Source organism: Gorilla gorilla, chromosome 2 (genome assembly GCF_029281585.2).
Source record: "Gorilla gorilla gorilla isolate KB3781 chromosome 2, NHGRI_mGorGor1-v2.1_pri, whole genome shotgun sequence".
In the NCBI taxonomy this organism is placed as follows: Eukaryota; Metazoa; Chordata; class Mammalia; order Primates; family Hominidae; genus Gorilla; species Gorilla gorilla.
Genome location: NC_086017.1, coordinates 83,478,772 through 83,505,956, shown reverse-complemented (window position 1 = coordinate 83,505,956; position 27,185 = coordinate 83,478,772). Strand labels below are relative to the sequence as shown.

At 38.8% G+C, this 27,185-nt stretch overlaps 1 protein-coding gene and 1 non-coding gene across 3 annotated transcripts in view; both read left to right on the top strand.

The window, feature by feature from the left end:
- Positions 1–27,185, top strand: part of PDZRN3 (PDZ domain containing ring finger 3) — a 243,765-nt gene that overhangs the window by 12,891 nt on the left and 203,689 nt on the right. Inside the window, exons 2-3 of one of the 2 annotated variants that reach the window (XM_004035904.5) lie at positions 4,074–4,160; positions 10,278–10,385. In XM_004035904.5, the coding sequence (XP_004035952.1) occupies positions 4,074–4,160; positions 10,278–10,385 (195 nt within the window). The remainder of the gene's footprint in view (positions 1–4,073; positions 4,161–10,277; positions 10,386–27,185) is intronic. The other variant, XM_019024575.4, reaches the window with a different exon arrangement.
- LOC115934176 (U7 small nuclear RNA) lies at positions 18,736–18,798 on the top strand. The gene has a single exon (XR_004069999.1). It is a non-coding gene; the product is annotated as a U7 small nuclear RNA (small nuclear RNA).

Below are 27,185 nucleotides of genomic sequence, written 5' to 3'. Positions count from 1 at the left end.
GTTCTGACTCTGATGTTGTGCCAATCTGAGATGCCTGAAGGCATCTTAAGTCCAGCCCTGAACTCAGAGAATCTCTCTCAAGGGACAATTAAGACAATGTCCAAAACACATTTCTCAGCCAGACAGCATCTTGCAAAGAATGTTTTTGAACAACCAAGTTCACCTTCTGTGCTTCCTTGCCAGATGCAATGGATATAATGGTCCGAGAACTTAACCATTATGCTGCTCCTGTCATGGCATAATAGTCTTATTATACTTTTCAGGGTATAATAGACATTCTTAATCTTTGCAATTATTATTGCATAGTCCAAAGAAGCCTTACTTAAAACTCTAATAGCCAGATGAATTAATTGTGTGATCCTTCATGCCAGGCTCAGTCTTTGGAGGCAGAAGGATTTAGAATAGGGTGCAAACATTTACCAGCACAGTACAAAGATCGTAGGCACCAGAGTCACATGTGGACCTGGGTTCCAATCGTGACCTTCCCACTTTGCCACTATGTGATCATGAGCAAGTGTCTGATTTTCCCTGAGCCTCAGTTTTTCCAGGTTTAGAGCATTGATACAATGCCTGCTTCGGAAGGCAAGTGTGTTTGTTGGCTTATCAGTTTCTATGAAGTTAGGCTCATTTCCCTCTTTGTTTTACTATGTTTTGAGACCATTGCAAATCATGGGTTATGATAAACTACCCAAACAGACCAATATTGGTTAAATTTTCCTGTAAATGAAAGATGCTGCTGCCTGTCACAGTTACCATGTCTGTGAACAGTCGGGAAAGCAGCTTCGATAAGAGCCTTTGCCCTTATCCCATTTACACCTCTTTTCAATTGGTGGGATGTAACTGAATGATAATTATTTAAGTACCCTCTATCCTGAAGCATTTTGACCCTAGGAACAGCTTAAATGGGTAAGCAGAGGTTAATGTTAACATGTTAAATGTTTTATATGAAGACTATCTGTTTACAATCTCAATTAATACTTCTTGTGAAAAATTAGAAGTTAAACTAAAGTAGTTAAGGTTGTTTGTGGGGAAAGGAGTGAAAAGGAAAAACCAGAATCAAGTTGTCAAAGAATAGCAATTAACCTTTGGTAATTAGTTGGAGAAATGAAAGGAATTCAGCCCAGACTGAACATTTTCTTTTATCCCTCCCTGCATCCTGTGTCGAATCTTCTACATGTTGCTTTACTACTGTAAATCAACTCTAAAATAGGCAATGCAACCTAAAGCCAATGTCTGACACTTGTGGACAGTAGACTAGATCAAGATGCTTATAGAAAATAAGAACACCCTTGTTTCTCCCCAGCATTGCATCTGGCAAGAAAGCATAGAAGGTCAGCTTAGTTGTTCAGAAACATTCTTTGCAAGATGCTGTTTGGTTGAGGAATGTTGTATTTCAGACATTGTCTTAATTGTCCCTTGGGAGAGATCTCTGAGGTCAGGGCTGGACTTAGATGTCTTCACACATCTCAGATTGTTTCCTTTGGAGATAAATAGTTTAGTAAACAGTTTGGAATTTTGTTCTGATACTGGCCTCCTGGGTAAGCCTTCCTTTGATAAGTTCCTTTTTGGAATTTCAACAATAAAACCATCTTGAACAGGACCTAAGATGTTGCTAACCCATGTGGAATTACTTTTTATATTCTACACAGAAAGAGAGTAGTATAGAAGTGTAACGAAGATGTAGGATTGGGAAGTATGGGTCTGAATCCCAGCTCAACATTTTACTAGCTCCTTAGCATGGGACAACTTTCTTAATCACTCCACCTCAGTCTTCCCACCTATATCATGAGGATGGTAATAGTGCAATTTTTAAGATTGGTTGCATTAAAAAATGAAATAAAGCACTTTATTGTCAGTATAGTTTCTGGCACATAGTTTGCAGCTGGTAAATGTTAGCTGTTATTGTCAATGCAATGTAATAAGATTATTTTCTTCTTTTTTTCTTGAATAAGTGGTTATCACACAGTAGATCGAAGACCAATCTTTTAAATCATGTGATTGTGCATTATTCTTTGTGCATCACTTGAGATTGTCAAACTAAAGCCATCTGCCTTGGATTACTGTGTAACTGTGCAGTTTCTATCATTGATTAATTATGAAAGCCAGACATGTAAGATGTGTAAGATAACTTGCCAAATTCCCATGTATTTCTAACTTTTCACCCCTTTAAGATAGCAAAGTAAGAAATGGACTTAGTGAGATTTTCAGCGTCCTAAGTAGAAAGACATAAACTGTTTCAATTTGAAAATCGTGTTTATATCTCAAAACTATTAGGTTGATTCTGGATTTTCTTTTAGAGCAATGAAAGTTATTGCCTATTAACTTATTACAGTTCAAATTGGTTATAAAGAGGGATAGTGTTGATAGATGCTTTTGATGGTGGTGCTGTTTGTCAGAACATTTTTTAAAAACCAATAGCCTGTCATTAAAGAGGCTCTGCTGTTTTTCGTTGGGTACAGTAACTTGATAGAGACTAGCTTCTTTTTTATATATAATTCTGTATTTTATATATTGAGTAAGTGACTCTTAAGAAATGAATGTTGTGTTGTCCTTATAGGACACCTGGTTCTTTCATCAGAAACAGAGTATCTTTTTCTCATAATAAATTGTCATTTTTGTTTTTACAGTGTATTTCTAATTGATGTTGAGGCTCACAAGAAAGTTCTGAAAATGTCTTTAATTTGGTTGTATAATAACTACTCGTGAGAGGGGGGTTGTGGTTATTAAGACTTTAAGCATGGACATAATTCTACATGGTGAAGCCCATTGATCTTTCATAATATTTTTTTAGCTCTACTGGGCACAGTTCTCCTGGCAAAATGTGAAACCAGAGTTGCACATTGACAGCCATAGCAATAAATGAAGCGGTGCTCCAGAAAACTCACAGGGCACTTGCAGGTAGAAACAGTACTTTCCTTTGCCAGTGTGGTTGAGTCAGAGAGTTGCATTCATGCCTTTCAAATATGGCCATTTATTTCCCCAGAAAAGGTAGAAGACAAAAATTTGAACAGAAAGCAAAAATATCAGAGGAAAATCTCTCTTGTCATAAGCTGTCAGTGTTATTTTTAAAACAGCTTATTAAATATTTTATATTTAAAAGAAATACCACATTTGAATACTACCATGTTTAAATAGAAAACGTTAAGTGAAGCAAATGCCGATTTATAGGCAGTACACAGGCTGTGATGTTTTGCATATCATCCATATAATTGAAAACTGTCAAAGGTGTATCAGCGAGTTGAATGTTTATGTCAAAGAATATTACGTGACAGTTTTCACATAAGGTTAAATCTATTTTTGTCTGTCTGCTGTCACTTGAGAGTGCTAGTTGAGAACACTCTCCCTGGCATCTCTGTTGCCTTTGACTGTCGAACACTGTGCTCTGTGACCTGCCTGGGTCACTTCTACTTTTTTGATTTGAAGGTCACATTGACCAGCCTTAAACAGAGTGCTTTCTGTTAAACAGCTCTGCGTCTCGTGTGGATTGGACAGTAATTACTTTGTGAAAATGCCCCCTCCCCCTTTTCAGTAAGATTCAGGATTTTTTGTTTTCTGTGTGTGTTTGCATCTCACTTTTCATGCACTATTTTTCCCCAAGTCTCCCAAACAGAGATGGCTATTGATGGGCCATGCATGCACTCACACTTCCGAAAGGATTGCTATTTGAACCTTTCATGACATGACGTGAATGCTGCTGTTGAGAATGGTTGAGAAACAAACAGAAAATAGCCGTCCAGACAGCCTGCGTACGATGGGCCGGTCAAAAGAAAGATGTGTTTGCAGACCAAGGTGTCATTCATAGAAAATGTTCATTGGGCATGTCTGGACATCTCCAGACATTCTTAGGTGGTCATTCCAGGGTTAGATGATATCTAGAAATGTTTATAAGCTCTTAAACACAAGACAGAATTTCAGATTGGGTTCCAGAAGTTTCCTTGGTTAAACTTCCCAAGAGATAACAGGATTTGTAATGATTGGCTGAGTAGTCCTTGAGTACACTTAGATAGAAGGAAAATTCCTACCATCTATTCCCTGTTGGTAAATAAAAGTTTGATCTCATTTGTTACCTGCAGGGCGAAGAAACCAAAAGTCTGACTCTTGTCCTGCATCGGGACTCCGGCTCCCTGGGATTCAATATTATTGGTGGCCGGCCGAGTGTGGTATGTTAATTACTAAAATGTGTTTTTCCTTTTCCTGGTGTAGCTGGAAAGAGAGGTCAAGGTTTGAAGGGGACAGTGAGGAGCAGGAAACGTTGCTCATTTCATTCTTCTCTCTGTCATTAGAGAGTTCATTGGCTGTCTAACATCTTCACACTTAGGGATTTTTATTGCGTAGTCTCCTGAAACAGCATTGGCCTAGTAATATAACAGCTAATTTAAACTGTTTGGTTTTGGGGGTGCATTTCTTTTTTTGTTAGGGGGTACATTTCTGTTTGTATAGCAGTTGGGCTGAATGAAGTTGCCTGAGATGTGTGCAGTTGGAACTGGGTAACCAGCCACCATCCTAGACCGAGCTGGAGTGTGGGCTCCAGACTGGAAGCCTGATCTTGAGTTCTGCTCTATCAGCTGTTCATTAGTCAGAGACAATTCTCTAATTTGTGGGTGACTGCATCCCTTTGCTTTCTCTTCCCACTGCAGCTCTTTGACCACCACATTCATCAGCAGACCCTCCTCTAGAAAGAAGAGGCCGAATTCAAATCTGCCAGTTTAATTATGGGGAAAATGTTCAAAGAACGGGCTCCAGAGAGTAGCAGTGGATGTGTTTCAGAATCTCACACTTCAGGGGGGATTATCTGAATATGTCCCATCCTTTACCTTTTTCTTTTCCTGACCATCTCCTTGTTTATTAGCTTAAAAGGAAAGTAGTTAAAGGAAAAGAAAACAAAAGTCTTTCATTCAACAAATAAGTATTGAACATAGGCTGTTTGCTAAGGGCCAGGAGATACAATGGAGGCCAGAAAGACTGAGGCCCTGTGGTCATTGAGTCCTGGTGGGGAATGTCAGACAAGAAACAAGTGAATACAATAATTAGAGATTGGATTGGAAGAAGTATGATGAAGGAAAAAAAATGGGAGGATGGCACATGGCAGATACCAGCCAAGAAGCAAAGGGTATCATTAGCTTGGGTTATCAGGAAAGACAAGAGGAGATAGTAGTAAACAGAAACCTAAAGGACGAGAAGATGCCAGCCATCCAGATAGGAATAGTGTGTGCCCAGCCCTCATGGAGCTCACCTCCAGATGGAGAGACTGATGAGTTGGGAGAGCATAGCACTGCTCTCATTGATGTACTCTGTGCCTGCCCACAGCTAATGATGCCTTGGGATGAGTCAACCCTGCGGGAGGAGGTGTCCTGGGGAGGGGCCATTGGAGCTGAGTTCAGAAGGCTGAACAGGAGTTTGCTAGATCAGAGGACCATATTTTATTTGTATACATAATGTGTACACAGTACCAAACGAATACATTATGTGCCTTATAAAAAGTTACGTACAAAAGGGAGTATTTTAAATAATGAAATTAAAATATGACTATGAATAAAATGTCAAGTATGTTCTCCTGCCATTCCAATGCATTGTGTTACACGCATTCACCTGTGAAGACCCCTGAGCTAGAAGAAAGCGGTTGGACGCTGGGGTTTTGCAGGGGTGGGGATTGGCGCTCATACAAGGCCTGGAGCAGGAACAGAGTTGGGAACTGGGGGAGCTGCAAGTAAGCAGAGTGTGGAAAGAGTTGAGGGATGGGCAGGGAAGTGGTCAGAAAGAGGCCTGGTGAAGAAAACAAGGGCTTGACCCCAAAGGGCCTAAATCTTGAGTCTGGGATTTAAATTACCTAGGGCGGGAGTGGCCAACACATGGCTTCAGTTGAAGGGAGTGACACAAAGAGATTTATGATTAAATTCCCTTTGCTTTTAGCCCATTCCGCAGTTTCAAAAAGAAACAAACAATGGCTTATTATAAGAAACAACAACTTAATTATGTGTTTGTAGTTGTTAAAATGATGAACATTATCTGTCTTATCAAACATACATATAAAAAAACATTTTAAATGGTGAGACTAAATTGTAAATATGAAGGTAGATGGGGACGGGGATAATTCCCACTTTATTGAGCCCCAGGGATGTCATCACATGGTTGTATTTCTTGCATTCTCTCCGTGGAATTCTTAAAAAACTATAGAACCGCGTGGGGTTGGTATATTTTTATTTTTTCCTTTTACCAGTTGTCTGAGATCCCAGGTTGCATGTCATCATGTGCTGTTCTGATTTAGTCCTTGCTGCCAGGGGTCCTCCGTACTCTCCAGCCTTCGGAGGGACTGAGGGAGCAAACTGCACTCAAATATCTAGACATTTGGCTCCAGGAAGCAGCAGGGTCAGACTTGAGCCCGTGGGTCAGAACATGAGCCCATGTTCTACAACTTACCATCAAGAACATGTTTTGCCATTTAGCACAGATGAGTTGGCTGTTCCTTGTTTACACTCATAATTATTCCTCCACCCTTTGTTACCAGTTTTGAGAAACAACTTTAATAAATTAAGATTCACTTCACAATTAGGTGTTTCACAAGCTATAGCAAACAAAAGAACCCAAACCAAGAAGACCTATTCCCTGCCCCAGGTCTAAACCACACCAAAGCCTAATGTTGGAAATTGCTCAAAATGGAGAGGCCTGTGGCCAAGTGATTGTTGGGAAACCTACTGTGTTAAAGCCAGTGAAGATGGTGTTCAGTTTCCACACTCACCAGGTGCAAAATGACATTCCAGCCCCACTGGAATACAGTTCTTCCCTGTGCTTTTCAAAGAGCATGTTTAAGTTATTTTCTTTTTCTTTTTTACAAAAGGTGCTTTAAGTACAAGCCAGACCTGATTTTGTAGCTTGCATTAGTATTTTCAATTTATGTGGTCTTTTTGCAAGAACTGCCTGCATGGCCTCCAGAGGAAAATTTAATTCCATGTGCATGTGTTTGCCATAGTGTTTTTCAAAATTTGCCCTGATTAGCAGAAATAGCATCATGAAACCTGAATGTATTCTGCACTGTTGCCTGGAAAATCTGGCAGGTCATTGAGTACATGCTAAAAAGCCAAGATGAGCAACAATGCATACACGTTGTTAGTTACTAGAAGAATACAGTACAAATGATGTCTGTGTTTCCCAAGGAATTCCTGTGTTAGTTGCTTGGTTGGGTTGTGAAATAGCCCAGCCATAGCTCTGACATAAGGCTTTTCATTGCATGATCAGTATGCAATACTCTTAGCAAAATCATATCATTCATTTGTTAGTCCTCATAACCCTGAAGAAACAGCAGCTAGTCTGTTGTATCAAACCTCTCACTTAAGCCTTTGGGAAGTGTACTTTATTGTTAGGTACCCTTGCTATGAAAACAATCCCCTTTCATTTCTCTCTTACTCAAGGCAGCAAAACAAAATAAATTCCAAGTCATATTAGTTCACCTTGATAAATAGCTGTAACTAACTCTTAGGAGAGGAGCCGAACAAACTAAGAATAAAGAGATGCCTTTTAAGAGAAAAATCTAGCTTTTTTTTTTTTTTTTTTTTGAGACGGGGGTCTCACTCTGTCACCCAGGTTGGAGTGCAATGGCACAATCTTGGCTCACTGCAACCTCTGCCTCCCAGGCTTAAGCCTTCCACCTCAGCCTCCCAAGTAGCTGGGACCATAAATGCTCGGCTAATTTTTTGTATTGGTAGAGATGGGGTTTCACCATGTTGTCAGGCTGGTCTTGAATTCCTGAGCTCAGGCGATCCACCAGCCTCGGCCTCCCAAAGTGCTGGGATTGCAGGTGTGAGCTGCCATGCCTGGCCTGCTTTATGTGCTTTTTGCATCCTTCCCCACCCCTCACCACTGTCTCAATTTAATCTAACTGCTGGTGTTTGTTCTTGCTTCTTCCTCTCTGATTTTTGCTTGAACTTTCTAGTACTCCTTAAGAGTTATTACTTATGTGCAGTGTGGTATTTTGCAAAACAAACGAAAGCCAAAATCCTATCCCCTATCTCCCTCTTTCTCTCCAGCCAAGAAATGCATAGTGGTTAAATCAGAGTAAACACAGATCTCTTTTCATTTGATATATTGACATCACCTCTTAGGGAACTCAAGCTTGTTCATAAATCTTTTGTGGTCCATTGAGACTCTTCAAGTTCATCTAGTGGAATATTCCATAGCCTGAAATGTTGGACTTCTGAATTCCTGTGTGTTTTGAGTTTTCTCAGTGGGAGACAATATTGCACACAGAGCATGTAATGTGCAAGAGGATCCGCTTCGCCTCAGTTTGAAACTGAGCCGTACCACTTTTTAGCTGTGTGACCTTGGATGAGTTACCAAACCTGTCTCAGTCTCAGGTTTTTCACCTGTGGAATGGGTAATAATAGTACTTATCACTTGTGGTTATTGTGAGGATTAAACAGTGCACATAGAGCACTCACTATGTACCTGGTACCTAGTTTGCGCTCAGTAAAGGAAGCTGCTGTGCAGCTTTATACATATATTTCAGGTGTGCATGTAGGGAGCTACACAGATGTGTTCAGACTAGTGCCTCAGTAAGGCTGCCGTGAGAGAGGAAGGAGGCACAGAGGTATTCAGATGGTAAAGGGTTAGTGTGCAGGAGGTCTGTGCAGAGCACTGTGATGCTAGACAGGGATGCCTTTTGAGGATAGATGATCCTACACAGCACCCACAGGCTCCCTGACCCTTCTCTTGGAAGAGCGTTGATGGAATCCAGATGCCAGTTAGAGACATATCTTTGTCATGTGGGGATAAATGTCAGGAAAAACACTTAATGCTCATTTTAGGTTGTGATTTTGGTTTCTTTTGGTGAATCATATAACATTTTACTCTGTGTGTGTGTGTGTGTGTGTGTGTTTGGGGAAGTGTGAAGAAGGAAGGAGAGAAGGATTGAGAAATGTACATTTTTCCAAGCTTAGTTATTGCTGTTGCATTTGAAGGGGTAGACTGAATCACACTTGAAGTCGTTTCCTTCCCCCTTTAGAATATAGGGATTGTTTTTTGGTTTTGTTTTTTGTTGTTTAAAGCGGAAAATGTTTTATTTGCAGAGTTATTTTTAACAAATGGAATTTTTATGTATTTGTATTCAGAGTAATTGTTATTGAAATAAATCTTCTAATGACATACGGCAAGGAATTTACCATGACTAGATTTTGGAGTTTTTGTTGAACATTCTGAGCTTACATTTCAAATGATTTTGTTTGGAAATATCACATGCTTGTGCCATTTAATTTATAAATCCATCTGTTAATCACTAGAAATTTAATCCATACACTTGGAGAGAATTCATTGCAGTGCTGTTTGAAAAGAAGTTCGTGAACAAGCTGTGAGGGTTTTTTATGAGCTTGTTGGAGCCTTTTGATTTTAAGGAAAGGAAGGAGTTTGAACAGTGAGCTGTCTTCGTTCCCAGAAAGTTTTAGTTCTGACATTTAATTCAAAGATCTAAAGAGATTCAAGGAGGTCGGAGATCAGAATTTATTAGGACTAGAGTGATGGTAGTGCATCGGAACAAAAACAAAATATCTGTTTTCACAGTCAAATTATTAGATATTTACAAGTTTAATAACATTCTGTGCAAATGAGGATGTGGGAAAACACTCTGTCTAATGAACAATAAGTATAAACTCTCTGAAAAGCCATTTGGCAATATCTTTGAAATGTACATATCCTTTTACCCAACAGTTCCATTGTTAGGGATTTGCCCTAGAACTATAATAGCAAAGATAATTTAAAATACAAGTAGGAGAGTATTATCACAGCATTGTTTAATCGCAGCAAATGAAAACAGTGTTTATTAGCCTCATGTTGGATACTGTTCAGTCACTTTAAGAAGTAAGGCAGACACAGGGAATTGGTAGCAGAAGATCTTCATGATTTTTAGAGTTAAATGAGAGAGGCAAGGACATAAGAGTCAGACTAGCATAATCACATTTGTATGCAAAAGGAACAAATGCATATTTAGGAATATGATGTGTTAAAATGTTTTCAAAAGGATGCATAAAGTCAAATAGCTACCATAGGCGGGGGAAGAAGGACAGTGGGTTGGAGATGGCAGGGATGCATCATTTTATGTCCTTTGGTGTGGTTTGAAATATTTTACTGTGTGTGTATTTTAGTTTAAAACAGAAATTAGGAGAAACAAATACCTTTTACCCTATTGCCACTTTTGACACAGCAAGAGTCAATTACTGTTTTAAGAGTGCAAGCTTTACTTTCATGCTCAACTTAATGCCTAGCACTCATGCATGTGTTTTTTTAACCCAAAGGATAACCACGATGGATCATCCAGTGAAGGAATCTTTGTATCCAAGATAGTTGACAGTGGGCCTGCAGCCAAGGAAGGAGGCCTGCAAATTCATGACAGGATTATTGAGGTATGTGAATACTGGCCAGTGTCTTTGAATAGGCTAAATGCCATCCCGTCTTCGTCTAGCTCAAAGCAAGATGTTTGATTGGGGAGGGAGGCCTAAAGTGGTAGATGGTTGAGCGGGAGTCACACTTTTCCCATTGTGTGGGACCAGATTGAGTGTTGATTGCCTTGGTGTTAAATTTTTGTTAAATGTAGAAAAGCCAGATTTTGAGTGGAATGTTCACAATTTGGCTTTTTTCATGTGGACCTGAATCTGTTTCGTATGCATCAGTTACAGTTTCGCGCGAAAACCGTTGAAGAGTTGGATGTTAGAACCAGATGAACGATCCCTGTTGTACAAATTGTGCACCTGTTCACATTGATTACCAGGGTACAATTGTGTCAGCTTTGGAGTCATTCTAATGTCCTCAGAGCTCACACAGCACACACTTATTTCTACAAATGCATTGTTCTCTCTGTTATGTTTGTCGTCTTTGCCTGTTGTTAGTTGTACAACCTGATTGCCCAGGGATTTGCAGGCAGAGGTTGATATTAGGGTTCACATATCATCACTTACTCCATTTTCAGTTCCTCATTCATCATTTCAAACTTTTATACAGCAGGTTTGTAGACTCATGTAGGGGAAGTGGATCTCTCAGCCCCACCAGACAACACTTTGTAACAGGGTTGCAGTGTTCTAGGATGCTCTGAGTCACTAAAAGGGAAAGAATGATTTGTTGCCTTCTCATATGGGCTCTTGTTGCAAAGTTTGATATAAATGAGTAATTTTTTACTGGTGTTTTGACCATTTTCATAGCTCTTTGGATGGATACACATATGGGCTAAATTGATTGGCTTTCCTATTAGGCAAAAAGTAAATTTGAGAATCCACGATGATATGCCAGACCCCACAAGAAATTCACCCATGGGCCACAGCCGTAATATAGTGCAAATAGAAGAAACCAGAAAAACAGCACCGATACCAGTGGGTGTTTGTTTTCCACATGCATTTTCATCATGTCTGTATTTCCTGAGTATTTTCATGGCCTATTTCAAAATTTCGGACTGAGTGGGAGCTAGGACCACGAGCTAAGCCATAAGTGAAGTTCACATCACTCACTGGAATGTGGCCACAGGCTTCTCCTGGGGAAAGGAGCCTCAGCAAGACAGAGAACAAAGTCTTGCATTTCCAGTCTCATCTGGACACATTCTGCAACATGCAGTATGCTTCAGGATAATTTATAATCCTCAGGAAAATACACAGTTAAATCTCACAGGGAAAGCAAACTGAACTAGTTAGGGTGTAAGGCTCCCTCCTCGGAGGGAGTGTGATGTGCTAACTTACATGCTAAAATGATACTTGATTTTGTTTTAAGGACATTATTAATATTGTTGCATCCCGTTTGAATGTTTGAAGGGTTCTTAAACTTGGAGCTTTTTTTGCTGCGTGGTTTAGAGTCAGTCTTTGTACTTCCCAGGTCAGGAGACTGGATTTTTCCCTAACAGGAATTTGCTGGGGCAAGAGTGCTTTCTTAAGAGCTCAAATGCGTTACTTACTGTCTTTTTTGAGAGTGAATACATTTTCTGAGACTATTGTTCAAAAAGATAAGTACAGCTTCCGTTGCCAAGGGTTTGGTGGAACAGCCAGTTTCTCTAAGTAATGGAATTTCATTGCTCTTATGTTTTGCAAATGAGAAATCTACAGCTGGGCAGGATTTTCTCTTGGCAAAGGATGATCTGTATTTGAAATGTTCAGTACGGTTTCTGGTAAGTCACATTCCTATTTTGGACAGTATGTAAAATATTAATCATGTAGTGCTGAGATGGAAAGAAGGATGACCACAATAGAGAAAAGATATATGTATAATTGCAGTTGACACACTGTGCCTTTTGCAGTCAAATTCTAATCTCTTTTGACATGATACAGTGATTCCCATGACTGAAAATATGTTCTCTGGTTTACCTCATCTGCGTCTGAGTTTATTACCAGGAGGCATAAATGTGATTATTTTGAGAGACAGAGAGAGAGAGAGAGAGTGTGAGAGAGAGAGAGAGAGTGTGTGTCTGTGTGTGTGTGTTTCATTACTAAGAAGAGTCAAAGTCTCTAGTTTTCCACCAAATGTCTTCTTTTTCAGGGGAATGGGCAAACCACCACCAGATCTTCACCGTAAGACCCTTAATTCTTGCAAAGGGGTATTATTAAATCCAGAGATACTAATTGAGTCTTTTCTTTGCTGCAGAGTTCCTCTGCTCTTAATGGTATCTGTTCTCTGAGACCAGAGCTGTGGCTCTTACCCACATCGGTGCCAGCCCAGCTCCTCCCTGTTTTTTTATAAGAAATATTTTGGAATTCCACCAATACTGTGGTGAAGTGAAATTTACAAGTAACATTTATATGCATACATACACAAATAATTGTAAAAATATATAGGCTGTTGCATGAAAGAAAAAGGAAGATAATTTATAATAAAATATATCAATATGCCAGTGTTCTGGCACAGTGACATTAGATACCATGGCACTGTCAGATGCTCTCACATCTGTGTAGACTCACTGGGTTGCACCTTATGTGGCTGCAGATGCTGCCAGATACAAGAGGCAGCTGCTGGTGGCCCAGACACCATGAATGGCCTTGCCGTACAGGATGTGAATTTCCATGGTAGTGAACAGGTCATGGTTAAATTCTGACACAGGCAACTACAGTGTTGCTTTGATTTATACAAGAGTTGCATTTCTTGAAATGTCTGTGTGTGTATATGTATATATGGCAAGACATACATGTGGTAAAATATACATAACAGAATTTACCATTTTAACCATTTTAAGTGACAGTGCAGTGGCATAAACTACATTGATTTATGTTGCAGAACCAGTACCACCATCCATCTCCAGAACTTTTTCATCTTCCTCGACTGAAACTCTACACTCACTAAATACTAACTCCCTCCCCACCTCAACTCCTAGAAACCACCATTCCACTTTCTGTCTCTAGGAATTTGATTTATAAACAGAATCATGTAGTATTTGCCTTTTGTGACTGGCTTATTTCAGTTAGCATAATGTCCTCAAGGTTCGTACATGTTGTAGCATGTTATAATTTTCTTCCTCTTTAAGGCTAAATAACATTCTGTTGTCTGTATTTACCACATTTTGTCCATTCATTCACCCAGTGATGGACACTGGGTTGCTTCAACCTTTTGGTTGTCTTGAATAATGCTGCTGTGGACGTGGGTGTACAATGTGTGTATGTTTAAACTGCCAAAAACTCTGTTGTGTTTATATGTAAAACAGAGCTAGGTCTATGCTCAGGTAATTATAAAAAGCTTGTTATTTTATCTTCATGACTGTCTGGTGGGATATGTGATAGTTGTGCTGGAGGCAGAACCATTCTTCATTGCAGGAGATTCTTCGTGTCATCTCTGGCACATACCCCTATTGTTGTGATGGTGAAAAATGCCCCTGCAGATTGCTGAAACTCCCACTGGGGAGTGACAGGGACATCAGGGTCAATCACTGAGGTAGAGGTTTGACTTATTCCAAAACCTTGAGATAGGAATTGAGTTGCTCAGGGACAGAGATGTCAACATCCCTTTCTTCCAGCTAGACTGCCTACATGATGTCCCCTATTTGGGTTCCCTACACGAGTGCTCCCAAGGCCTGATAAGAAAGCCTGAGCTGGCCTGTCCTGGGGCTGTGGCTGGGAATCTGGGGCCCCCTTAGATGAAGTGCCCTTCCAGCCCACATGGCTGCAGGGCCCATGCTGTCCCCTGGAATCCTGTGTGTCCATCTGCCCTGGGCTTGTTGGGCAGACTTTGGTCATACCTATTCCATCTCACATTTGGTACTGGGATTCAGCAAGTTCTGACTTACTCAGTATTGGCTTCTGATTTTTTTGTGCCTTCCCTGCACTCCTCTTACCTGTGAGCTGTCCTGGTCCTTTTTACAACTTCCGACCCCACCTTTGATTGCATATACTTATTGCATTTAGAAAACTAAATTTAATTTCTCCCTGATGTCTTTAATATTCATTCGAAACTGTAAATATCTCAGCGCCTTTTGTTTTTCTGCCTCTGAGCCTACTGTCTGAACTATATTTTAAAGACAATGCAAGGTTCCTATACTTTAATATCACCAGATTTCTTAAAGGAACTATGCTCGTATTCTTTCAAATAGTTTGAGAGCTTTGGAAAAATTTTCCCAGTGCCCAAAGTGTGGGTTATCCAACTGAAGCAGATTTCCTCATCCACAAACACACCACCTTTCTCTGTGGACTCTGGAGTCTACTTTAGGCCAATCTTACTCTACTGAAAGTTATTTAGGAGAAGGCAAAAATGTGAAAAATCACATAAGATCAATATTAGCCTCAAAATTCTCTTAGGGAGGTGACACGTGGAGAACATACCATCTGTTCGTAAGTCCAGCCAGCTGGTTTTGCACAGCATTGGATCACCTCACTGTCTCTCAGTTGACTGTCATATGGAGTTTTTGGATTGTTCTGTGAATACCTCATTTGACAAAATGCTCACACTGAGAAAACACCGAGAAACTGAGGCCTACTAAGAAACCAGCAAATTCACTTTGAGGCATGTGCTGTTCAATATATTATTTCTCTCTTCATCTTTTTTTTTTTTTTTTTTTTGGTCATGGCTTGCCTATAAGTTAAACACTCCTCTGATGCAACTCCACTGAAATTCTTTCTCAAAGACTTGTAGAGGCCATCCACATCTATATTTCTTGCCAGTCTTCAAGCCATATGGCTTGGAGAACCAAGCTCATTTTTGTGTTACAGGAGGCTTGCCTTTGGTGATAAATGAGTCTGTGTAGCGATTGTGTGGGTTAAACACTGTTCTGCTTTGAGCTAGCAATCTTGATTCCCTGGATCCAATGAAAGTGGGAGACTTAAGCCCTCTATTCCCAATAACCATTATTTCGTACAATCTTCTGTAAATATGCATTCATCTTGCAAGTGTTATGATTTGAAGACCTGAGGATATGATTACAGAAGCTATGGAACCTCAAAGGCTTTTGTGTAAACCGGTCATTCTCTTTTTTTGTTTATTTTTGGTTTAGTTGGACTGTCATTGCTAACAAGGTTTGTTACAGGGTCAGCTAGAAAGGATTAGCAATGCTTTCCCTCCCAGAGCCAGGCTACTTGGTGGAACAAAGTGAGATTTCACTGCTTGTTATTATTAGGTGAGAAGATACTGTTCTGAGACCCACTAAAGTTGCAAAATGGAATGTGAATTAAGCTGGAGTATTTATTTAAAAATAAAGTAATAGAAGACTCCCCTTTAAAAAATGTTTCATTTCGACATAATTTCAGACTTGTAGACATGGATTTCTGTACACCGTTAACCCAGATTCCCCAAATATTAACATCGACTACATTTACTTTATTCTTTTCTTCCTCTACTCTTTATCACTAAATTCATCAGTGTGAACTTTTTAGGAATAAGACATTCTCATATGTAACAGTATGGTAATCTAAACCAGGAAATTCATGTTGGTACAAAACTGTTATCTAATCTTCAGAATTTATTCTGATCTTGCTAATGGTCCCTATGATGCCCTTTATAGCAAAATAAAACCACTGTCATGGGTTGTATTCCATTTTCATATTTATTTAGTTTCCTTTACTTTATAACAATTGCTCAGTTTTTGTCTTCCATACCATTGGTATTTTTAAAGACTCCAAACCAGACCTTTTCTAGACTGTCCCTTAATTTCTGTTTGAAGTTTCCTCATGGATGGATCCAGGTCATACGTTTTGGGCAAGAATACCACAGAAGTGATAGCGTGTCCTCAGTACATAATGACAGGTCTCACATGAGGTGAAGTTGTCCCTTTATTTATGTTAACTTGAACCACTTGGTTAAAGTCGTATCTCTCTGTCTCCACTATAAAGTTACCATTTTCTTCTTTATAATCAATAGTTATCCTGTAGGTAGATGCTTTGAGGCTATGTAAATGTCTTGCTACTCCTCAAACTGTCACACACTGGTTTTATCATCCATTGACTGTGTTTGGTTGAATCTGTTATTGTGATGATTGACAAATGGTGATTTTTCTAACTCCAATCCTTCCACATTAGTTGACTTTCTACTATAAGAAGTAGTATTCCTTTTTCCCCTATTTAATCTGTTTATCTGTCTGTCTCTTTCTCTGTCAATATGGACTCATGAGTTTTTATAATTTGGTGGTCACATTGTCCAAGTTTTGGCCCAGTGGAGCTCTTTCAAGCTTTTAACCTGTGTTATTTTGACATGTTCCCATCATGTTTTGAGCACTTTCCTACTTCCTGGCACAAGATACTCCAGGTTAATCTTCTGTCCTTGCTCCACTTCTGACATGTGCATTTTTTTCAAGGACCTCTAGCTTCATTTAGTGGAGAATAGTGTTTAGAAACCAAAATATGGGTGCTAGGGTGCTCATTATGATTGAGATTTCATTGCTTCTAGGCACCTTCAGCAGATAGAGCTGGAAAATATAAATATGTAATATAAACACATGTACACATGCACCACGATAATAACATATACATCTGTCTTTCTGCATTCACCCATCTGTATATCTTGGAAACTATGCCTATATCAGTACCTCTAATTTCAGTCCAAGTCAGTTTGTAATCCAGTTTGTAATTCCTAGAGGAGTCCTTTTTAAAATACTGATCCACGTGCTTTTTTCCTTTGAATTAAATCTGTGATCTTTGCTTAGATGTTATCAGTGAATTAAAAAATTATTGGTGAAAATTGTTTAAAGTGTTTTAATTTTTGGTTTGGTTTTGGAGAAAAAATATGCTGTAAACCAAATGATTTTGTAATTATATATTTTTTCATTTTCTTTCATTTCTTTAAGAAAGACTTGATATTTCTTGCTTAACTATACACAGGAAACTTATTTTGCTAAACACGATATGCATAATCCATTTTTGGTTAATGTTAGAAATAAACACATGAGGCTATACTCCTCTCCTTCACAGGGACTGATCCCCATTTACCATATTCAGCAGAGGAGTATGAAAAGTTTGATAGCAGTTATCCACTTAAGAAGTAAAACCAATTCATGTTAATTTGAAATCTCTGTTTTCTTGGTTACCCAAATATTCTGTTTTGATTAAAGAAACTTGATATAATTCAAGCTGCGTTGAGAAGATTGTTAGCTGCAAAAGTAAGGAGATTTTAGAGATCAGTTATTAGTAATGGACTCCAACTCTCCGTTTCCAAAGGTGGAAGCTAGAGTTTCTTCTTATATATCAATTTCAGTATACATAATGACAATGACATCACCTTGGATTATGTTGTCAAAAAATTCTGAGGACATTCCTGGATTGAGTGGAGATGAGCATTGTGATCATTTATTGATGTTTGTCATGGACACATAAACAAGGAGAAGGGTGACTTTTTGCTGTATATTTGCTATCTCTGGATAGACTCACTTAAATGATGTTTTTGGAACTATTGCATTGTCATTTGGTAGTAATGACTGTCTTTTCACTAGCATAGCTGCACTCTCAATAAGTCAGTACATCTCCATCTTTTTAGTCTCCACTTGTAAAATAAAGTGAATATCATATTTTCCCCTCTCCTATTCCCCAATTTAGCCACTTTTATCACTTTTGCTTTACCTTAATAGTCTTTACTACAGCAACAGAAGACTCTAACACAGTTAGGTAAGGCTTCTCTGAAATGCAGCTGATCTCCTTACTATGAGAAGGAACATGTTGAAATGGAAAGAACCATTAAGATTTAAATCAGGAGACCCAGGTTTAAGTCTCCACCCAGGTATTCACTCTGGTGTTGGGATTCTAAATGTTGAGTCTTCATCTCTAGAATGGGAGGAGTATTTACTGCTTCTCTTTCCTACCTGTCATGCTGTCTGGGTGGACCAAGGAAACAATGTAGGTAAAGGATTTTTGCAATTAAGTACAAAGGTGGAGAATTGTTATTTCAAGTTAAAATTTTTGTACAGGATACGAGAACTTAAAGCCAAATATAGAAGTTAACAAAAACTTTTCTGAGATCTGTTTTCTTCTTGTTTATGTATATCAGCAAGAATGTGGAGCTGCTATAGAATTATTGAGAAAATCTTAAACTATTTCATGGAGACATACTTTCCAGAATTAACAAGGTGACCAATTAAAAACAAATAGCCCCCCTTTAGTCCATGGTTGCCTTAAACAATATATTATGTATTAATTTCTTTCTAATGACTGTGCATAGCTTATTGTGTGGTGTATGGGCTTTGTTATATTTATTACTGTCATTATTTTCCTTATTTTCCTATCAAAACTAGCCTTTCAGTGAATATCTTTCTAACATACATCACTTTATACTAGTCAGATAAATATAAAACTTAGGTGAAGAGTGGACAGTATGGAGTGCTACAACTCTTGCAGAATTTACCTAGCAGGTTTTTCACTTTTTACTAGATAAACCAGTAGAAACAAAAAAATAAAACATGGTATGATGCAATTTGTTTATTTTTAAGGCATTTATATTAGTCTTTGCAGGGGAAAAATGCTCTGAGCTAATGAATAGTTTATAGTTACTGTAGTTATTTTGTTTGATGGGATTATGGGAAACTTTAAGTAAAGCCACGTTTCTGTAATGTTGGAGTTCTCCAAAGTGTGTGTGTGTGTGTGTGTGTGTGTGTGTGTATATTTATTTCAGTAAACAGTAAGAATTAAAAACTTGGTAATTTAAAAGTGTCTTTTGAATTTTAAATATCACAAAGTGGACACCTGCTTATATATTTCCTTTTAAAAGTCACTTAACATTCTCATTTCTACAAGCTCATAGCATATGGCACCAGGTATGGAAACGCAGAGGCATCTGTCTCCTGCTGAAACCCTGCAGTCAGGATATTGGGTGCTTCTCTTTGGCAGAGTGTCTCTCCCATCCTCTGCCCGTGTTAGAGTTTACTTTGTATTGACATTATGTACTTTTTTGGGAGTTCTGACTCCACAGAAGTTTTAAATCTGTCCCTCAAAGTCTTCCTTTCATAAAAAGATTTAATTAGGTAATCCACAAAGCATTTTAAAATGAAGAATAAATTAGAAGTAACCAATGTCCCCATTAAATTCTTGAGTGAAGATTAGGTCAAAAAATTAAATCTTAGGTAATTTCCTGAGGACCATAAAACAAAACAACAAATTCTTGACAATAATACAGGTCAAATATATTTTATATTGTCATCTTTACATGTGATATCTAGACACTTATCTTTAAATATGGGGGTTTTGAGAGCAGTAACCTTATCTGTTTTTTTTTTAAGGAAGTTTTTGTCTTTTCATCTGTTGCTGTAACACAAAAAGAGCCAGATGCATTTTTATTCAATTTGGAAGGTGTGTTAGGGATGGGCTGACTTAAATGCTAATCTGTGAAATATATGTAACATGAGCGAGCACTAGGGGAACGCTTCAGAGCAGTAGGCAGACATCATTGTGGAGCTAAACTAAGCACAGTGCCTATAGACTAGGGTGCTATGAACAGGCGGAAAGAGTGTTGACAATCAGAAATTGTCAATGGTAATTGCAAATAGGAAGACGCAAGGGCAGAATGGCAGCTGCAAGCACTGATTTGCAATTATGCCACTTTCACTGGGAACTCTGAGTACTCCAGGGTGGGTAGCTGCTGCAGCTTGCTTTCTTCTAATGAGGATTAATGATTACTTTGAGCCTCACGGTGGAGAGCAGCTGGTATGGAATGAGTCTGCCATGCCAAGTGCCACAGTGCGCAATGGAGACCTCTGGCTCTTACCCTGTTTAAATCTATTTTGATGACCACGTGAACTGCATAGAAACTGGGTCTCACCCCTTTTCTCCTGAGAGTGGCACTCCCCTCTGCCCTTTTGGCTCTTCTGATTCTCTTTATTTCCTTCTTTCATCACTTCCTTCTTTCCTGCTAGCCCTAGTGGGTCATTTGACAGCTTTCAGGGATCGGGAGAACTCAAAGCCTAAGAGTGTTTGGTTTCCTAGGCACTCCCACACCCCTCAAAAAAAAAAAAATGCAAGTCAGCATTAAAACGAACTAAATATGTTTATTTTTTATTTTTCAATATTTGGAGACATTCTGGGGTGGAGCAAAATTGATGCCAACAGTCTAATTTAAAAAGACAGGTTTTTTTTTTTTGTTCTTTTCATAGAATGATTGTTGCTAGGAAATGGATATATGTTTCCAGACATATTGATTTGAGGATCCGTTAGCCAGATAAATGCAACACATATCCAAAAACTGGTTAGGTGTTGATTTTAAACATTGGATAGGGGATGAATCGTATAGCATGATCTGCATAATTGTTGTGACTTGTTAAAAAATCTTCATGTTGTGTGAGTTGTTAGGATAAGAGAGGATAACAGGGGAAGAGAAACAATTAGTAGACATATGTTCACTTGTTGGGTGTGCACTGAGTTCTGCCTAATATGAGATAGGTCAGGATACCCAGAGAACTAGGACATAATCAACTCCCTGGCTCTAGGGAGTTTACATGTTAGACCTATGTTTATAGGAAAATAACACCAAGTTAATTAGAAGGGCAGCCAGTATATGCAGAGGTTAAGAGCCAAGGACTCTGGAATCAGGTCAGCTTTTGAATTCTAGTTCTATCATTTGCTAGCTTCATGATCTTGGGGAAACTTCTTATCTCTGAGCATTGCTTTCTTCTGTAAAATATGGATAAAGTTGCCATAATAAAGAAAATATTCTTTGTGTGTCTGAATACTGTAATTTTGGCCCCGGAATAAATGCTCACCAGGTGGTTAGCTATGCTGTGTTGTTTCCTGTGGGTCTTTGGAGGCTGGGCTGGAGGAGGCTTCCAGCAAGCCAACACTTTGATGACGGCTATATGGCACAGTTTCATAAACCTGAAATTACAGTTGTGAGTAGACCATTTTAATTTGTTTTTTATTTCTTTTTGATATTAGTGAGCCTTTGTATCTGGATTAAGAGCTGCCACTTCCTAAGGCCATATAAATCACAATAATTGATCAATCAGGAATAATTCTTAATTTACATCTTAGTGTGAACAACATGGTAATTCATTGCATATGTGCTGACATACGTGTTCCAAAAATAAAGTCAAACAATTGTGTGTTCAATATCAGCTATTTTTAAAGTGCCAAAAACATTAAGATTTCTGTTTTTATATTGACTCACGAGTAATATTGGGATTTTCTTAAAATTAGGAACAGTTCATCTTTCTTTAGCAAAAATGTCCCTTAAAATTGAAATAGTTTAGTTTCTTTTTAGGGTAACTTTTTATGTCTTGATATGAATGTAATACACCATTGTAGAAAAATTGAAAAATACAGTAAGACATAAAGATGAATATAGAAACCCTTACTGATACTAAGTATTATCTTGACAAAATATCAGTTTGATCATTCAGGAATGCATATAATGGCTTCTGTGTTAGAATCTGATGGGGCATGGGAATTGCATAAGGATCACTAATATTTTCATTACTTGTTCTAAACTCTAGTTTAAATGAAGAGGGAGAACTTCAAGTAAAATAGGATTAAGTATGATTTTGTTGCAGCATTATTATTGGATTTCGGATGCTTTGTGTCATTCTTTGAAATATCTGAAAAAGTGTGGTTGTAAGAAACATGAGTGAGATAGTATTAACATATGAGGGGGACTTGGAATAGAATTGCTGGTGATACAGGAATTTGTAGAAGCAAGAGAATCAAGCAAGAAAAAATATTTCATCATTTTTATTGAAAGCTTGAAACTTTTTAATACTCTCAACAGAACAACATCTTAATTTTACAAGGTAAATTTGAAAACTAGAAAAAAGAACTACTTTCTTTTTAGATGAAGGTACCAAAGTTGTTGACGTTTATTATTTCTCCATTCAAATGCCCAAGTTAGCATCTTAGTACCTAGAGGACTAATTCCGTCTGGTATGTGAACCAGTAGAGGGAGACCTCACCAGAGGAAGGACACACTAAGTGCCAAGTTAGACGGCATTGTTTTCTCAGAGAATTGTTACCTAAACCTTGGTATTTGCATTTTAATGAAGTTCCAGAAAACACTTTAACTTTTATTAGCTACAGTCTTTTAATCTGCGTTTTTTCTTTTTTCATTCTCTTTCTCTTTTTTTTTTTTTTTTTGAGACAGAGTCTTGCTTTGTCACCCAGGCTGGAGTGCAGTGGTGCGATGTCAGCTCACCATAACCTCTGCTTCCCCGGTTCAAGCGATTCTTGTGCCTCAGCCTCCCGAGTAGCTGGGATTACAGGTGCCCGTCACCACACTCAACTAATTTTTGTATTTTTGGTAGAGATGGGGTTTCGCCATGTTTTCCAGGAGGGTCTCGAACTTTTGACCGCAAGTGATCCACCTGCCTTGGCCTCCCAAAGTGTTGGGATTACATGCGTGAGCTACTGAGCCCAGCTAATCTGCGTTTTGACAAATAATATTTTTCAGATTGCTTAGCATTAAAGAGCTTGTAAAATATATATGAACATGTATGACTCTATATGAATATATATATGAATCTGAACATTTATGCCTGAACACAAGCACTTTGTTGGCTTCACGTTAGTAACTCATGAGATTTTGCCTTCATTTTGTGTAAGTCACTTGAAGACCCAAGACAAATTGGATGAAGTTTTAAGCTGTTTTGTATATAGTCTGTGTTTAATAATCTTCATTTATACTTTGTAAGAAATGAAAGGAGAATCCTTTGGGCAGATGGTATTATGTAAAGTGGTGACAAGGAAATCTTTATTTTGATGCAGGGACTTAATTACTTGTGAAGCCTATTTATAGGTAAGTTTAGGTTGATTTGCTTGATAGACTTAGTAAATCTTACAAGTGAAATTCAGAGGTTCTCATCTATTAAACTTACCAGATTTAACAGAACATACAGGGAGTTACACTGATTCAGAGGGAAAAGGACAAGGAAGGAAATTGCTATTTCTATTTAAATAATCTTTTTCTTTTCTCCTTTAGTTTGTTTGAAAGTTAAGCCCATAACAAGTGTTCGTTGCTTTTTGTCATGATCAGAATATTAAAGGATTCAGTAATAAGAGCTATTTGTGGCCTTTTGTAATAATCCATCCCAGTTCTAGGTGATCTTTTAAAATAGTAGAGATAGAAGAGAGAAATTCAGTGTTCTTCCTTTCATTCTGAGTCAGCGTCTTCCAGTCTTGATTAAGCATGTTGCTTGTGACAAATACAAACCAAAAGTGTCCCAGCTACTTGGGAGGCTGAGGCAGGAGAATGGCATGAACCCGGGAGGCGGAGCTTGCAGTGAGCAGAGGTTGCACCACTGCACTCCAGCCTGGGGGACAGAACAAGACTCCGTCTCAAAAAACAAAAAAAAAATCATATCTTCTGGGAGGATGGCCATTAAACCGTTTTATGAATATTCAAGAGAGGAAATCAGTCCTTCTGATATATCACAGGGCAGTGGAAAGAGTCCCCGTTCATCGGAGAAAAATCAGATTGAGGGATAGTCAGTGAAGCCTGTTTAGCATTTTGCATTGATCATCAAACCTAAACAAGTGTTTCTCAGACTTGAGTCAGTCATACACCACCTGCTCAGTCTTTGCTATATATGTGCCACCTGTTTTGCTAAATGCTCAACATTATTCTTAAAGCAACATTCTTTTAACTTTATTTTAAAAAGAAACTGTGTCACGACTGTAAATGGAAAGTCATTGTCATGTGTTGTAAATAGAAGATAAGAGTAAAAATAAACACTGAACATGTAGAGATAGTCAATGTAAACTAGACAGCTGAAAACTCTGGTCTTTGAGCCTTGCTTTCTCTTTGTCTAAGAGCAAAACTAATTAGTGGGAGTAGAAGTCAGGACAGTGGTGGGAAACAGGCCTGAGGAGGGCTTTTGAGGGTGCTGGTCCCATTCTGCTCCCGACCTGGGCAGTGGTTCAGGAGCATGTTCACCTGTGGAAATACACCAAGATGTACACTTAGGATGAGTTCACTTTCTTTATGTTACATTTGGATAAATTTTATTTTTAAAAGTGGTGTTACCTGTTTACAATAGTAAAGATGTGGAACGAACCCAAATGCCCATCAACGATAGCCTGGACAAAGAAAATGTGGTACATATACACCATGGAATACTATGCAGCCATAAAAAGGAATGAGATCATGTCCTTTGCAGGGACGTGGATGAAGCTGGAAGCCATCATCCTCAGCAAACTAACACAGGAACAGAAAACCAAACACTGCACATTCTCACTCGTGAGTAGGAGTTGAATATTGAGAACACATGGACACAGAGAGGAACAGCACACACCAGGGCCTGTTGAGGGGTGGAGGGTGAGGGGAGGGAACTTAGAGGACAGGTCAACAGGTGCAGCAAACCACCATGGCACACATATACCTATGAAACAACCTGCATGTTCTGCACATGTATCACTGTTTGTTTGTTTTTTTAGAAGAAATAAATTTTTTTTAAAAAACAAGTAGTGTTAACAAACATTTTTGCCTCAGATTGACTCTGTGCTCTAGATGTAAGCAGATGGGTTAGAGATTGACAATGGAGTGACTTGGATAACTTGGGTTAGAGATTGACAGTGGAATGACATCATGTCATTCAAGGTCGTTTTAATGGCAGAGCCCAGGGTCACCTAAAATAAAGTGAAGTGCTCCCTGACTTCAGCATGCCCAGGGCTGTCGTGTACCAGTCTGAGCTGAACTCTTCATGTGGCTGCTTTGGTTTGGTTGGTTGAGGAAAGAAAGAGTCCTTGGAGATTAGAATCCAGTATAGAGAGGAAGAATTCTTTCACTGCTAAAACTTCAGAGGCAGGAAGATAAATATTAATGTTACTGACCAGAAATTGGGGAATCCCTCTTTGATAAACAAACTTTTGTTTGTTTTTATACAGTTCTGAAAAACTATACTATCTTTATACATTTGTAGCTATTTACTGTATGTACATTTGTCCGTCGTGCGGCCTAAGCATAGATGTAAGTATGACTCAAACAGCAACTCATTCTACACTGTTGTTTGAAAGAGTATTCTGCAAACTTTTTTGGTACTGACCTACAGTAAGAAATACATTTTATATGTGACCCAGTGCAGCACTCACAAATGTAAGTGGGCCTGGGATGTATGTATAAAAATGGAAAAAAAGTTTCATGCGAGATATTTACCCTTACTGCATACAGTGTAGTCTGGTATTGGTATTTTATTCTTTTTCTTTTAATGCCATTTGCCACTCACTACATTGATTTCATGGCTCACTAAAGGGCAGTGGCCCACAGTTTGAAAACATTCTGCTTTGGAGCATAGGGCTGTGCCTTCTTGTTAACAGCAGATGTCTTTCTGATATTGTACCCTGTGGTCTGTTGGATCTGCTCATGGCAGAACTAAATCAAACCTGTTGCAAAAAGAATGGAGTCAAATTTGATATTAGACTATATTTGTAAAAATAATCTCCTCTTCCTGTCACCTTTCCACTTATGAACTTCTTATTTGAGGCAAAGTTCATGGGCCCTGCACTCCATCAGCAGATGGATGGCATTAACTGGTGGTCGTTTGCATCATCATAGACTTACCACAAAGGGACGTAGCTCCAGCCTTTGGAGGCATCTCATTTCTAAGTGTGTAGCTTTGGTGTGCAGGGTAATTTCACCTCCAGTTGAGGAGATTTGTATCAGCTTGATGTTTGATGGGGATGTTTTGTGTGGCATGTGTGGTGATTGCCTGCACTCTGGATTCTGGTAGGAAGGTAGTAAGTTACACCTAAATAGGCCTCTGAGTCCAGCATCTCTGAGACCCCCCCTGGTGAAGTGTCCCTGTGAGGTTTGCAGTTTGTTAGGAAAAGATCAAGGAAGGCCCTGCTTGAGTGTAAGCTCTTGAGAGCAGGGACACATTGACTGTGCTCTGCACACCGCATATTCTCAGTACTAGCACCATGCCTGGTACAGAGTATTCAGTCAGTAAATGTGTGTTGCCTGACTCCGAAATAGATGTTCAAGTCACACAATCAACTTCTGAGGGTAAAACTGCAGGCAGTCTAACATTAGAAGTATTCAGGGCAGGTGACAGTATGTCATGAGGCCTTGGGGACATTTGATACTTTGACAACACCTCCTGCAGACAGGTGGAATCTGCCAGCTGTCCATACAGAAATAGCAGCGGGTTAAAATAGATATCTCTCCCAGTGCCAGGAGGAATTTAGGAGTAAAGAGTTCCTTTATTTAGAAGCAGGGGAATGAATGGGGTTAACAGAGAGAAATCGTGAGGAATCCCTGATTTTGCTCTTTTTAAAAAATATAAATATAGTGGTATCATAAGAAAATTAGGACTTTAATTTTTGGTATGCCACATTGGGTTTTGTAAAATCTAAACTTTAAAAATCTGCGTTTATGAATTCCAGTATTTGTATTTCAAGTAAACCTTTTTCTTAGTCCTGTTTAACAATAAGACTTAGGAAATTGTGTTATTTCTGGTTAACTGGTTCCATGCAAGACAGTGTAAGTTTCCTTTAGCAGTTGTGCTTTTTGCTTATGAAGGTGCCAGCTTTGCCACCATTTTTGGAAAATATTTAACATTGGTCACCTTTGTCCTGTCTTCCTTCAATGACTTGGATCTTATCTGCCTGTCAAAACCCGTTTTGGCAACATAAAATCAGTAGCAACTAAGTTCTGGAAGATGCCTTTGCTGACACCTATTTTGAGTGTGCCATTTCTTCGATGGAAGTTTAGTCACTGTTGTTGTCACAGAATTTCCATCCATCTTCCAGGAAATAATTCCTTTGCCACAGCTGCTTAATTAAACTGAATTCTCAGTGAAGCAATAAAACACAGTGGAACTTTCTGAGGGTTTCTGGGGGTGTGGGGGTGTGGCA